The sequence below is a fragment of the Paralichthys olivaceus genome, chromosome 15 (genome assembly GCF_024713975.1).
Source record: "Paralichthys olivaceus isolate ysfri-2021 chromosome 15, ASM2471397v2, whole genome shotgun sequence".
In the NCBI taxonomy this organism is placed as follows: Eukaryota; Metazoa; Chordata; class Actinopteri; order Pleuronectiformes; family Paralichthyidae; genus Paralichthys; species Paralichthys olivaceus.
Genome location: NC_091107.1, coordinates 11,997,413 through 12,012,186, shown reverse-complemented (window position 1 = coordinate 12,012,186; position 14,774 = coordinate 11,997,413). Strand labels below are relative to the sequence as shown.

Genomic DNA, 14,774 nt, shown 5'->3' with positions numbered 1-14,774 from the left:
GACGCTGTAAACAAAATGTGTTGCATTTATTTTGTTTAAAGTGTTTAAACAAAACCTCGACACCTCATTATTTACATAGTGATGAAGAGCAAAGCAAAAAGGATCCGGTATAACAGGCAGAGAAATCATTTAAAATGTGAATGTTGCATTGGATTAAAAAGTGGTGTTAGGTTGCTTGTGAAAGACGGACATACAGTGACAAAATTAACAATTTAACAAGTTCACATTAAAAGCTAATATTTTAGAGCTGACTGTGAAATCATGTTAATTGGCTTATAAGTGATGACGTCAGCGATTCGTGTATCAAATTCACCAACATTTTCCATCTTGAGTCTGCGCTAGTGAATTTGTCCAGTCAGAAACTATTTTTTCCAAATGTTCCGACATCACATGAACACACATTTCCTCCTTGAAAGAACAAAGTCCCTTGAGAAGATTCTGACCGTGGCCTAAATTAAAATATGACTGGACTAAATATTTATTCAGTCAGCTGATTATTTTTGAAGACACATAAAAGGGAACAGATTTTAAATAACAGGTCAACATTTGACACGATGTGATTGGAGAAAATGAACAAGCATATTTTTAAAAATATAAAGCAGCTTTAAAAGATCTGTGCTATAATAACAACAATGGTGATTTTCAGAAAAATCCCACGTGGTTAATAGGTTGCTTATTTGCAGGACTGAATTCTTTATTTCCGAGTGAGCCATATAAGCTTTAGCTGCACAGAGGAGGCTGATTGGCTCAGTCTGACGTGTCTCCATCCAGCAGGCTTGTTGAAGCGAGAGCGTACAGACGTTTCATTATCATCAAATTTGGCGATGTAGATCAAAGCGAATGAAAAATAAACTGAAGGAAAAGAGCAGCTCTTCTGTGTTTGATGATGAAAACACACCCACAGACGCGCTGTACCCTAAATATAGCATCTAATCATCCTTATTCTAATTGTGGCATTTATTCTGTCTATATACTGCAGGATGAGGACATATATTCCGTCAGTGTCTTGACTGGAGAGACCTTCTTACGCAGCATGTCTCTTTATTCTAAAGGAGACATGTCTTAACAGCATTTGTTCATTTCAGCTTGTGTTTTGATTATTTAGATTTTACAAGTGATGACAAATGTAACAGCTGCAAAAGTGAGTGGTTGAACTGTTGAATAGATTCATTTATAGATTTAGAAATATGAATGAGGGAAAGAGTGAATGAACTTTTCAAGTTCCCAACTAAACACGAACATACTGTATGTCTGTAATCTGAAAGGCAGAATCTCAGTGCTTTGATTGGTGCTGCATGTACATGGTCACTCGTCTAATTGGAGCGATCTGACAAGCATCTCACTGATGCAGACTCCAGCAGCGAGGATGATGAACATGAACAGTACAGTGAGCCCACGTCGCACCACCAGCTGCCTGACTGACAGAGCCACGTTGTCGTGTGAGGTTTGCTGACCTGCACCGAGCGCCTCCAGCCTCCCCTCTGCTGGACTCAAAGAACTGGATCCACATGTCTTTATGTGGGTCTGGTTTTCACCAGAGTCCTGGGCTGTGAGACAGAGATTTTAAAAATGGTAAAGGCTGTTTGTGCAATAGTTTTCACAAAGAAGTCCACATGTTGATAGCGTGTGTTTACCATTATTTTCTATCCCAAAGATCTTGTTCCGCTCTGTCATGTGGACTCCTGCTCTTACCAGTGCCTGTTCAGAGATATTCAAAATAACTGGATACATTTTTTGAGTCATTTAAAAAACCAAATATGAGAATGACAAACAAAGAGTGGGTATAGACGTGTTACATGGACAACAGTGTTCTGTTATTTACCAGATTAATACAGTCTGAATAAGATGCCATGTAAACAGCTTATTCTGATGAACTGAATAAGGTCATGAGGCAATAACAACTCCATGTAAGTGTAAAACTACTTGGCAATAAACCCGACAAGTAAAAAGAAACAGCAGCAAATAAGAAAGTACAATGAAATAAAAAACAGAATAACAAATAAGAAAATATATGAGCAAAGAAGAAAACATAAGAAATCACAAAACGTAACAGCATAATCTTCAGTGGAGGAGTCGGGTACTTATTATGGACAAAGCTCATCGCTGATTGGATGGACGCATGGTTTGTATTTAGGATTTAACAGATTTGCCATTGTACAATTGGTCGTTGTGTTTTCTTATTAGCTGTTATCCACCGTACAAAAGGTACATTGTGCATTAAACAATTTCAAGTTAAAATGACGTAGAGGACGTGATGATGACGGGTCATAAAAAAAACTATGCTCTGTAACATGTGATCAGGAATATGAATGGAATATTCTATAAGCAACAGAATAATGAATAATAATCAGAATGAGGTCAATAGTCAGAATATTGCTGTGCATGTGAATGTTTTCTATAAATATATCGATATCTGGTTATTCATTGGATCAGATGCAGAGTTACTCACCTCCTCAGTGGCTTTCTTCCAGTTTAGTTTGCACAGGAAAACTATAAAGAACGTGGACTGTATCACAACACAGATTAGAAACCCTGACCACAACCCTGCAACACAGACAGAAAGAGGAACGTTTATTAGTTCAAATGGACAAAATACAGCTAGAGTGTGACTTACTTGTGTCATCGTGTCTCACCTACTATCCCCATTTTGACAGGGAACATTAAAGACACTCCAATAGGGAACCCGATGAAGTAGTAACCCACCAGGTTACACACAGCACCAATCATTTGCTTCCCTGCTCCCCTGACAATACCTCCTGTCACACCCTGTAGAGGCAAAACGAAGAGAAATCTAAAAATCTGTGCTGAGAAGTCAGGTTTCTGTGGCTCAGTGGAATATCATGACCTTTAAAGTAAAAAGTCTCACCGCAAAGGCTTCAGCAACATGGATGAAACCGTACATCTGCATGATATCAGCCACCCTTTGAATAATGTCTCTTAAAGTAAAAATACAGATATGAGAATCAAATACCAACTTAGACAAGTGAGAGCAAAGTTATTTGAAATGTGTTAACTTGCATCTACTATGTGTAAGATGGTGACAAAACAAACTGCAAGCTTACTTTGCTGGTTAATATTACATGAGGCTGTTAGTTATTGTTTTTCAGCTAAGAATAAGCAAACCTACGAATGTTACACAAGTGTCAGTATCGGCACATACTCCTCTGTAGTGAAAATGTAACCAATCACATCCTTAGAAGCACCAAGACAGGCTCCTATGAAACATGAGACGATGGCTGGGCATTGGAAACACAGCATGTTATTCAGGAGCAGTGGACAACATATCAGAGCATCAGGCAGAATATTTAAAAATAAAACAGAAAGAGAAAAGGAAAGATTTTTGGTGAATAAGGTAGTAGATCAGAACAACACCACTTGACACATTTGGCTATATACAGTTTGTTAAGATACATATGAAGTTCATACATGCACAGATGACGGAGACCTTGCCGGACAGTTTGGCTTGTTCTGTGTTCCCAGAACCGAGAGCATTTCCAACCCGAACACTGGCAGCAACAGAGAAACCCATTGGAAACTGCGGGACAGGATGATACCAATGAAAACACTGTAACTTCCACAAAAAACCCACAAATCTCACTTTAGCATGATCCAAAGAAAACAAGAAAAAGGCTCAAGTTAAGTTTCAGTACAAATAATGTGGAGGAGTTACCATGTAAGCGATGGCAGCCAGCTCATAAACTATAGACTGAGCCCCTAACTCAACCTCACTGATGACGCCTGCCAGGAACCCTGCAATCTCATAGAGCCACCACTCCAGACAGTGCATCAGCATGCTGGGGACGGCCAGGTGGAGGAAAGACCCCCACTCCTGCAGACAGTCTCGGGACCAGCCTGGGAGATTATAGGAGGTATGAGGGATTTATTGAAATGTGGTTATACCTGTTATTAAATGTGATGCTGCAATTTCAGTGGGAGGATAAAAAATATTTAATTACTCTCACGCTCTACTACAGACCTGTAATAGTTTTTAATTTGGGGGGAAATTTGGAAGTCAATTGGCAGTCATTATAGATAAAATAGAGATCGTAATAATATCTGTACAAATTCAGTGAAGTCAAATTAATTACGAAGCTAGGGAGTCTTTTTTTAAATGCAGCTGAACGTCATGAAATGTGAATTTCATCTACAGGCAGGTGGAAAAGTTAACACGTCAGAAAACTACAGATTCACATCTATTAATTGAATCTCAAATTTAATACAAAAGTCCTGAAATAAACTCTGCATTCATGAAAGTTGGAACTTTAGTCCATTACACAGATAATTATTTCTGTAAATGATGTAAATGGGGTGGACAAAATAAATCCTGTCAGCATTGTGCAACACTTTTCATGAGCAACTGAGTGTACGTTTAGTTTAATGGAGCATTTTCATTCAAATCGAGCAGTTTTTTCACAGCAATCCATCTGACTACATTAAATGAAATAAAAGTCATACTGTGTTAGTCTCCATTTTTATACAATTAGCCTCAATATTTGTTCCAGAACTCTGTCAAGAAGTATTTGGGTAATAAAAAGTCATCCCCACTCTAGTAGAGTAGGTTAATATCCTAAACTTACCGTCCCATGTAGTTTTGTGCAAGCCTCTGGCGCAGATATACACAAACAAGAACACAGCCAGGGAATACTGAGAGATGGCATTGGCAGCAGCAGATCCACTTTGGAGGATTAAAGAAAAAGTAGAACATTAAAATCTATACTCATAAATTAATTCTAAAATCATTTCTTCAGTTGACTGTTAAAATTGCTAATCAACATAATAATCTATGCATCCTTACTCGGATTGACTGATTAGTTTCAAATATTACAGATTATAATAATAATAATAACTTTATTTGTATAGCGCTTTTTAATACAAGTAACAACATATTTTACAACAAACAGTGTGAAAGTCACAGACTAAAAAATGATAAAATGTAATAATGATACAGATAATAAAAGTCATGCACATCATGTGATAAAAGCTTTTCTTTCGAGTTGTGTCTTAAGAAGAGAGATTAAACAGGAAACCAATTCTGTCAGTCTTATCACTTCAGGCAGATTGTTCCAAATTGTAGGGCCCCCCAGGGGCCCTGGCAAAGGCCCTGTGTCCTTTGGTTTTCAGCCTAGATTTTGGAATGGCTAGCAACCTGCATATTGGCTTGTATAGGGGGATAAAAGTACTGAAATATAGGGAGTGTAATGTTAGGATCTATTATGGGTCTATACTTACAAGACCCCCAAGTCGAGAAGATTGAGGAAGACATAGTTGATTACTGCATTTAAAACATTCCCCACGGCTCCACATATCACCTGTGGCCACATGATGCCCTGTGAACCAGAGCGAGCTGTTTAAAACACAACAGTGCACCTGCTGTTTGTTCCTTTCTCACTGTGTCCAACACACAAACACACACACACAAAACGATCTAGTTACAGACAAACTTTCAGTCTTACACAGATACTGAACGCACCTGATTCTGAAGATACCTCCCCTGCAGCTGGTACATGAAGGCAGCCTGCAGAAACCAACATGATGCAATGAATGGGATTGATTAGATTAATAATGCAACACAACAACCATTCACTACAGATACAAAAAATTAACATGGAGGAAGCTGAACTCACTGGCAGAGCCGGCATAAAGATCTTCACATACAGCTGTGAGAGTCTTTATGTCAGATAGAAAAAAGGAAAATGATAAATAAGTGCAAAAATAAAACTGAAGAGCTCATGAGCAATAAGCGTATATGTAGCATCTGAAGTAGCATCTGTGACGCATTGATGTGGAAGAGGAAAGTGTTCACCTGGCGACCTCTGCGCTCTGCCTGACAGCCAGCAAAATGGGCTGAGTGTTAATGAGCACGGCCCAGCAGGGGAAACAGGCCAAGAGCAGAATCAACACTCCCCGCTGGACTATCACCCCTACACGCTTCAGGTTACCGCTCCCATAAGTCTGCACGAAATGGGTCAGAGAAACAGGAAAATAAAGTAATACCTGCTCATGTGCAAGGAACAAAGAGCAACACTGGCCCAGGGAAACAGATGTGAAAGAGCATATTGTGAAAACAGCAGCATCTGGTCGGGTCTGACCTGGTTGTATAAATAAGATGAGTGGAATACCTGAGATATGAGTGTATCACATGCTGATGCCAAACCACAGCCAATGGAAATACCTGTGACATTTATTACCTGTAGTGAGATTAAATATCAATGTTAAATTTCATATTCATGTAAAGACATCAAGTAAAACACACTCAAATAAGTAAATGAATATGAATAACACAAATTTAAAAGCAGTGCTATATGAAAGAGAATGAGCAGTGGTCCTCGCTAATAAAAACAGAAGCATGTGTCGCTCACCGCTATCGCTAAAGCCACGCCGGCCAGCTCCGTTTTCCCCAGGTGACCACAGAACACCATGCTGACAAAGCCGATCAGGAAGCTCATCAACTGGGAAATAAACTGGGGCACAAAAACATGGTCCCTGTATTTAATCACCATAAAAACATGAATGAACTTCAACAAAAATGAATGAAACTTTACACGTTTGCACAAGTTGTTATTCATAAAAAGAAAAATCATTGTTTCAAAGGTAAGGAGGTAAGAAAATGTTCTTATTTGCTCTGGTAGCTGACAAGTCTGCTTTGGTTTTTCTCTTAACATCTTCACTACTTCTCCTTTCTTCTTTGGAAAATGGTTCTAATGATCACAGGTGTTGGTGTTTGACAACCTTATCAAACGGAAACTTGCACAAACATAGAGGTTTCTGTTGAGGAGACACTTGCAAATGCACCTTATTTCGAAGGGATATTGAAATAAATTAGTTTTAGCTAATACTTGCTAAAAGAAATTGACACACAAGTCTATAAATGTGGGATTATTAGAGAAATCTGATATTCAGCTGTGATTTGATTAATTTCATTATAAGACTTTCAAATTAAAAGCAACTCAAAATGGCATGCTTTTATTTTGGTAATAAATGGCATGTGTAGCAAACCACTTATAACTATTGCTGGTTGTAGAAATATGCAGTCCTAACAGCCTCAATGAGAAAATATTTCCCATGTTCCCATGTCTAAAAGTGATTCACACTCAGTCTTTCTGAATATTGCAGCAGACTGACAACTCCCAGCTTTGAAAATGTAAAGTCTGGTGGAGTAAAATCACACTCAACTTGTCAACTTTGTCATCCAAACGAAATCTTACCACAGGTCCTGCCAGTTTTAAAAACTGAACAGTCTCAATCTTGTAGTCCACAGGTATCCAGAGCTTGATCCCTCTCAGGCAGGATCCGCAGCATGAGTCAACCCTGTGAGCAGCGGCAGCCGCAGCGGGAGGTGATCTGTCTTTTTTGGACTGTCCATTTACTTGCTTACATGACTTTTCTGTTGTTAAATCTTCCATTCTGAAATGAGCTTTTGGAGGAAAACAGAACTCAGTCTTGAAAACTGACTGATGTTCGTACAGTACAATTCCCCATAGACACAGGACAAAAAGGCAGGGAGTAATCAATAACCAATTACCTGGGTAATAATGAATAACCAAGGCCTGCAGAGCCTGCCCACTGAGCTCTCTGTCTGTGAGATACTGGGCAGATACTGTACGCTATAAGTCAGATCTCTCCGCCCCCAACCCACCAATGAGCTGTGCACTGTAAACGCTGCCAAAACAGAGCTGGTCGTTTTTCTCTCGGCTGCCAAAATTGAAAAGGATTGAATGTTTTCAGTAGAAGTATAAAAAAATCTGCAGTTAATACAAAACTGTATGAGCAGCAGCACATTCATACTGACATTAACAGGGCATTGATGGGAGGTGGAAGTTATGATGGCAACAATTTATTACTGTGGAGAGGAAAGGTGTTAAAAGGTGATCTCCATAACTCCTGTAAAAGTCTCCCACCGCTTCAAAGTTACATTTTGCTTCTGGTCTATAAAGCTCTAAATGGCCCCCTGAATGTGCCGTATGTCTGAAATATTCGGGCAGATCCCCCAGGTCCCAGGACAACCCTCCTCTCCAAACTCCAATAGATCATTTCAAATCAGGCGCCGGAGCATTCATTGCCTGGCTTTTAAAGAGAATGGAAGGTGGCAGTCTGGATGGTTTATTGAATGTTACGCCCATATCCCACCCAGGATAAATCAAGATTGTGAATCTTTGGCATGATGACAAGTTTTTCTTCTGTCAAACAAGCAAAAGTGGATTTGAAAGCATAGTAATTGCACCTGAGGCCATGCACTTAGATCTTTAAAACATTTGTAAAACTTAACAGACTTGGGTTTTCCCCCACATTGAGGTAAATCACTGTAAAACAACACACACACGCTCATATCCACTACTTCCATCAGTGATGTGCTCCTCTCTGTTGTGGCTATGAGAAGCTCCCATCGAGTGGTGCTGTTTTGCCCCTGTTAAAATACAAACGCTGCTTCATCTAGGTTTGACCAGCTTCCCGATCGTAAATATTTGTTTCTCCTTCAGCTGCCATTAAACACAGCCGTGCAACACTGCGACACGCCGTAGAACATACTGTCAAACGCTTGGTTGATTTCTGCAGTTTCACCTGCATTGATCGCCTCGAGGGTCAGAAGGACAAGAGGAGAACAGGAAGGAGAAAGGGAAATTAACGGAGGCCAACAGGAGAGGAAGGGGGTGACACCTAGTGTAGGCTTTCATTCATTTTGCTGGTTCAGTGATGCAGCAAGGCCCACTGAGTCCACCCACCCACCAAATTGTATTCCTCTGGCTCCCCCATTCCATCCGCACACACACGTAAATATGTTCCACCAACCAGAGGGGCTGGCGTCCGCTGTGACGTCACACTGCAGTTCTTCTCGGGCTCCACTGGATGACAGTGGCAAGTCACCACTTACACATGACGAGCCGTCATTCTTAACGGGGACTGCTTCAAGAGTGTGTGTGTACGTGAGTGCATTTGTATACGCATTTGTGTCGGTGTGCGTGTGCACCTGGGGTGGGGTTTGCGCCGGATGGGCAGTGATGGGGTATTGAGGAGGTGGAGAAGGTTTATTGGAGGGGGGGGTAGGCAGGTTGATGGAGGTGTAGGCGGCGGGGGAGGGCAGTAAAAAATCGCAAATGAGAGGAAATTGTTTTGAGTCACAGCAGATTTGGTGGAGTGAGATAAGGGCTGATGACGGTGGTGGTGGTGTGATTAGGATTAGGGTGGGTGGGTGGGTGGGGGGTGGGGGGGTTAAGGGTTTGGAGAGCATAGAAGGTGGTGATGATGGTGGCGGGGGTGGCAATGAGGGGGTGAGCTTGTGTGTGTAGGAAGGTTTTGGGAGGGGTTAGAGTATTTTCAAGCATAGTGTCAAAGTGTGTGTGTGTTGGGTGTGCGTTTATCTGTGTGTGTGTAGGTTGTGAATCTTTTTTCCTGACTACGAGAGTGGGGAATTGAAAGAAAGATGAGGAGATGGGTGGTTTAGATAATGGCGGCCAGAGAGAGCAGACGAGGGCAGAGTGTGTCACACAAAAAGATAGAGTGCGATGGCACAAGAGAACAAGAGTGGATGAGACAAAAGAAGTGAACATTTAATAGAGAGGCAAAAAAAAGGGGATGAGAGGATGGATGGATGGGAAGGGGGGGCGCTGAAAGAGAGCCAGTGTGATTTTTCGACGTGTTCTCTCCCCTCCTTTGTTGGTTACGTTGTGGGTTGCTTTTGGCGGCGAGCGCTTTAGGGGGTTATGGAGGGAACAATGACGCATAGGCACCCGTCGCATCTGCTCCAGCTGATAATGATGATGTCTAAAAACGATAACAATAATAAGCAGCTTCTTGTGGAACCCTAAAAACCGCTGGCACGTGACACGTACGTCAGAGATTATCACACATGACACACTGCACTAGTGGACACACAGACATGGCTATCTCACGTTGGCAGTGTGTGTGAGGGTGGTCAGGGCGAGACACAAAGAGAGACAGGGGTGGAAATACAGAGGGGAGAGGGGGGGGGAGGAAAATGGATTATGCTCGGAGTCTTGTCACCTGCAAACGCTGTGCATTCGCATACAAGATGAACGTATGAGATGTGCGGTGAAGTCAAGAATGACCGCATTCATAGCCACACCAATTGTATGTGAGCAATTTTGTGTAATTTTGCTTTTTCACCAAGGAGAGAGAAAATAAATAAATCAAAGGCAGCCACTCAGAAAAAGACGAACCCTACTGAGAAGGATTATTTTGAAACGTGGCAAAAACCTGAATGAATGAGATGGCGGGAGAGGCGGGGTGGGGGTGGAGGCTGGAGCGTGCGTGTGGGACGAGTGGGCGGGTGGGTTGGTGTCAAACATATTTTCTTTCCTGTTTAAATCCACAATGTGGAGGCCTTCGTTTGAATTTTTGAAGTGTGGACTCATCTCACCAAAACTGACAATGTAGATTAAAAGTAATTCAGCCATGACTAAAGCGGGAGGGGAAAATTTGCAGTCTGCTCTTTTGATGTTGTGTGAAGCTTTTGAATTTCTTCGGTGAGTCATATAGAAATTACTTGAAATAGTCACAGCGATGCCGCGCTCACATTGTGTACTAGGTGATATAAATACACTTCAACTTCATCGTTTTTTGCGAGGAGGGCTGACAAGAGACGGCGGAGGAGAGATATTCTTCTTCTTCCACAACAAATTACAACCGTGACATGCAACATGTAAATGTCGCGTCTCTCAGGTTGTTAGGATAGATTAGGCCTTAATAAATTTCTTGTCTGATCTGCTGAAACAGGCGTCATGGGAGCGCGCCGCAATTCCATTGTTAATTTTACAGAGCTGCCCTAATGCGATGGGCGAGCCTTCTCAAATGCCACCAACCCTGATTCGTCTTCCATGACTCATCCAGCCTCTAAAACAATGCGGCACCGTGCTGTTCCGTCCTTCATGACACACTGTCCTTTCCATTGCACCCTTGATGAAGCTGCGGGTTTGTCCTCAGGGGTTAATGCAAGCAGACAGCACCAAAGGGTGTATCAGGGAGCGCTCGCAAAGACGCGAACAGGAAAACAATCCAGGGAAATATGGTAAATAAACAGGTGTTTGAGGACGTCTTGTATGACTCAGCCTCCCATTAAGCTCGCAGTGTTATTATGTGTGACCGTGTGTTCTGGTGTGGCGTGATGGGGGTCACAGGACAGCATTATACATGACAAACTCATCATGGAAGTGATTCCGTGCTCTGTTGACTCAGAGTGAAGAGGCTCATTGATGTGGCAGCTGGTTGACCTTGGAGAGAAGGCAACCTGTTCCTCTCACTTTCAGTTTTTACCCTCGGGAGCTTTTTTCCCTTCTTTTCTTTGTCGTCGGAGGAAGTGAAGCAGGAGATTTACAATCCGACATGAGAGTCACAGGAAAGGAGCGAGACCAGGGCTCACCCACAGTGCATCAGGCCCCATACACACAGCAGCTTGTGACACTTTGAAAGTCCCTCAGCTCTTAATATCGATTCTTACATGTCATGAAGCTGAAAATAACCTGATCTGTTTTTTGGAAATCGATTAAAAACAAAGGAATTATTCTATCGACTCCATCTACACGGGTCATAATATACAGGTTCGATTTTACCTCTTGAAATCGGACTGTAAACTTATACATTAAATCTTACAAATGCATTAACACCAACAAAAAGCTGGGAGGGCAAATCCATAACTGAAGTGTGAATATGACAGAATTTCCATGTGAAGGTACAATGCAAAAAGAGTATTATACTCCATTTAAGATATATAAAATACTGTTGTCTGCTCTGTTTCAGATCCAGATTCAGCTCGACTACAAACTTACAGATCTTCTATAAAACCCTGACTGATCAAAGACCAATCTAAGAAAAACTAGGAATATATATCTTTAAATATATTAAACATTTCTAAAAACTCCAAATTTTCACAGTTTTTCCAACGCTCTGAGGAACAAGAGTGTGTTTGTGCTTCTCCATAAAAAAATAATGGCTTGTATGCTGCGACTGTGAAACAAAAATTGAATATTTTAGCCCTTCAACTCATCGCCCTTTATGATTCATATACTGCATCAACGTGAGTAAACATTTATAGATTTAACTGCTGTGAGGCAGCCGTTACTCTGAAGCATTAAACTTAATATCCAGCCGTCATGGCTCTCGAAGTTTCCTGGATTTTACTGTCACAGTTTCCTCATTAAAAGGAAGCATGTGGCAAAACTACGTAATTAAAGATAAAAGATGTGGAGAGCGAAAATATGACATCAGCAGAGTGTCACTGACGCCAGAGGATATTAACATATTGGATGAGAGAGGAGGCTGATGATGATGACGGTAGTAAATAGAAATAAATAGTATGTAACAGTTGCTCAGTTTGTGTGTTTGTTCATTTTTTTTCATTTTATGATTTAGGTTTGTAAGAGTTCTGAAACACACCTACAGTCTAAAATATCTGCTGCACTTGTTTTCTCGTTGGACCCTTTTTGTCGAAGGTTACACATCTAAGAAGTGAAAGCACAAAAAGTGAAATTCATTCAAGAGGATGAATCTTCTTGCTTTGTTTAGTCATTCCTCACACATTCTCGCAGATGACATTACATTTGAAATCTCTGACGGGCTGAGAAGTAATCACATCTATTACCAAACATTGTGATGCTTCATGAAACCTAGAATCACTTATTTTGTTTTGAAACTCTTTTTTTCATTTTCACACAATGACTTTGCAGGAGAGGACTAATAATCGCTGTTCAGCAGGTTGATGTATTTCTATTTTCTCCACCGCTCTACTAATTAACAGAATTGTACTGGGGCCAGGGCAGGGCTAGCTCCAGTGTGGATGTTTGTCGTTGTGTTACACGTTGTATTTGAACAGAGTTTGATCAAATATGTGGTCGGACTCAGTTTAAGGTCACAACCCACAGAGTACAATAAAAAGTGTTGTCGCCAGGTCATACACTGACGACAAAAAAAAAAGGAAAGGCCTGGACAGAAACCGATTCCACTTATCTCTCGTTGCCCTCTCAACAGCATAAACTTTCCGACTCAAGTGGCTGCAAAAATATGAATAATCACTATGTCTCTCATTGACACCGTTGCCATGGCAACAACATTGAAAAGTCTAATACCTACTCTCCGTGATCTTTCGCATCTGAAATGTTTCCCGTCGCCTGAAAGTTGCATAAAGCACTTCACAGAAAATGTTCCCCGAAAAAGATGCTCTTCTCCGTGAGGAGTGGCGGGAACGGTTTGTATGAATGTGGGCACAGGCGCACGGCTGCGTACACACATTTGCACAGGCACGAGCGTGACAACACACCAGTGAGGTTACGCCGTGCGAGGAGATGGACGACGAGGAGCGGCTCCCTCTGCAGACAGAGAGATTTCAGACTCGTGAAGGAACCTTAAAGGCAGCACGACCAGCCACCACTAATACAAATAGACTGAATTAATGTTATTCTTGTTCGGGGGACATGAAAGAGGATGGAGAGAAATTGGGGAGGGGGTAGTGAGATGGTGGTGGGGTGCTGTGAGTTGGTGATGAGGCTTGAAAAGAGATGAAGCTGGGAGGGAGGGCGGGGGAGGACAAGGGGGAGGACTGGAGAGTGTGAGTTAAATGCACGGAGAATTAGAATGAATGATGACAAGATCTGCTCCCCGTTTCCAGTCGTTTTGTCCTTATGTAGGATTCAGGCAGACGGAAGGGAAATAAAGCAGCACGCCTTGTCTCTACGTGAGCACATGTAACGTTGTCCTGCTTCTTAGCGATAAAGTGACATTTGGAAATAAGTGGAATGGTGTTGTTGTGTGAGCTGACCTGACTCTCTGACAGGCTGCAGCAGAAACTGTGCTGTGTTTTTGTTTTACAGTAACCTTGTGTTATCTGACAGCCAGTGAATAATAGGTCAGCTTAAAATGTAGCCTCACTGCAAAGTCAAAGGAAAGGAAATGCAGAAGATGAAGCAGATTTTCTATGACCAAGGAATCAACACATTCAATATTAAATCCAAGCTAAAGTTTCATCACACTGTCCAACGGAAGCAAGGATTGATTTTTCCTGCAAGATGTTTAATCGAATGTAGAAAACAAAAATTGATAATATACAAGCACAAATATTTCGGATTAAAAAAAAAATCCAAAATAATCTATATGAGCTCAACGTTACAGGCTAAAAGGTAACGTTTTGGTGAATAAAACATTTTCAGAGCAATTTCATACAATTTCTATCCTGATGAACCTTGTGAATTGATTGACTTTGCTTTTATTTATTGGTTAGCATCACTGTTACACTGATGCTAAAGTGATTTACATCAGATGTAATTTTCTTTTCTTTTGTGACCTTTTACGGTTTGATTCTTTCTCTCTGTGGCATTTAACTTTTTTTTTTTCTGTCTCCCAGTTCGTCTGTCTGCGTCTTTGTTGTTTTGCACCGAGCTGTTTAATAATAGTCTCACATGGGCTGACATGGGACATTTGGTGAGGTAAAGATAGAAGTATGACCCTTTTACTTGAGTTTATTTATTTTTTTTACTTTAAGCGCTGCTGCAAGTAGTTGATTAATTGACTAACATTTTCTTCGCACTATATTCAAAAAGTTAGTGTACACAAAAGCTGAATTGACAACACACTGATGTCAGACGTGCACCCGTCTGCACACCAATCAATGTCAAGTATAGGCCGACGTTCACATGGGTGATGATGATAGGATGTACCAATGTGTTTTAGTTTTACCAAAACTAACCGGATTAAATGTAAACATGAACCTTAGTTCTGGTGTAAAAAAACGCCTTGTGTCAATTGTAGAAATAAACATTAGTCGCAGCCCA

At 41.2% G+C, this 14,774-nt stretch overlaps 1 protein-coding gene across 1 annotated transcript; it reads right to left on the bottom strand.

Moving 5' to 3' along the window:
- LOC109628383 (multidrug and toxin extrusion protein 1-like) lies at window positions 1-7,627 on the bottom strand. The gene is made up of 17 exons (XM_020085466.2): window positions 7,523-7,627; window positions 7,206-7,414; window positions 6,360-6,461; window positions 6,120-6,188; window positions 5,804-5,952; window positions 5,625-5,667; window positions 5,471-5,515; window positions 5,230-5,327; window positions 4,578-4,675; window positions 3,671-3,852; window positions 3,427-3,535; window positions 3,161-3,236; window positions 2,867-2,936; window positions 2,634-2,766; window positions 2,450-2,544; window positions 1,635-1,698; window positions 1-1,547 (listed from the first exon to the last, which is right to left on the bottom strand). The coding sequence occupies exons 2-17, from the start codon at window positions 7,401-7,403 to the stop codon at window positions 1,306-1,308; spliced, it is 1,773 nt and encodes a 590-aa protein (XP_019941025.2). The 5' UTR covers window positions 7,404-7,414; window positions 7,523-7,627; the 3' UTR covers window positions 1-1,305.
- Window positions 7,628-14,774: the final 7,147 nt, after the last annotated feature.

What these genes read in the sequence shown, in the direction of transcription:
- LOC109628383 (XM_020085466.2), bottom strand. Translation starts at nt 7,403, where the DNA reads ATGGAAGATTTAACAACAGAAAAGTCATGTAAGCAAGTAAATGGACAG. An exon ending in GGAAGAAAGCCACTGAGGAG is followed by an intron (nt 1,699 to 2,449) that starts GTGAGTAACTCT and finishes ATCTCTGAACAG; the next exon opens with GCACTGGTAAGAGCAGGAGT. An exon ending in CTTTGGGATAGAAAATAATG is followed by an intron (nt 1,548 to 1,634) that starts GTAAACACACGC and finishes TCTGTCTCACAG; the next exon opens with CCCAGGACTCTGGTGAAAAC.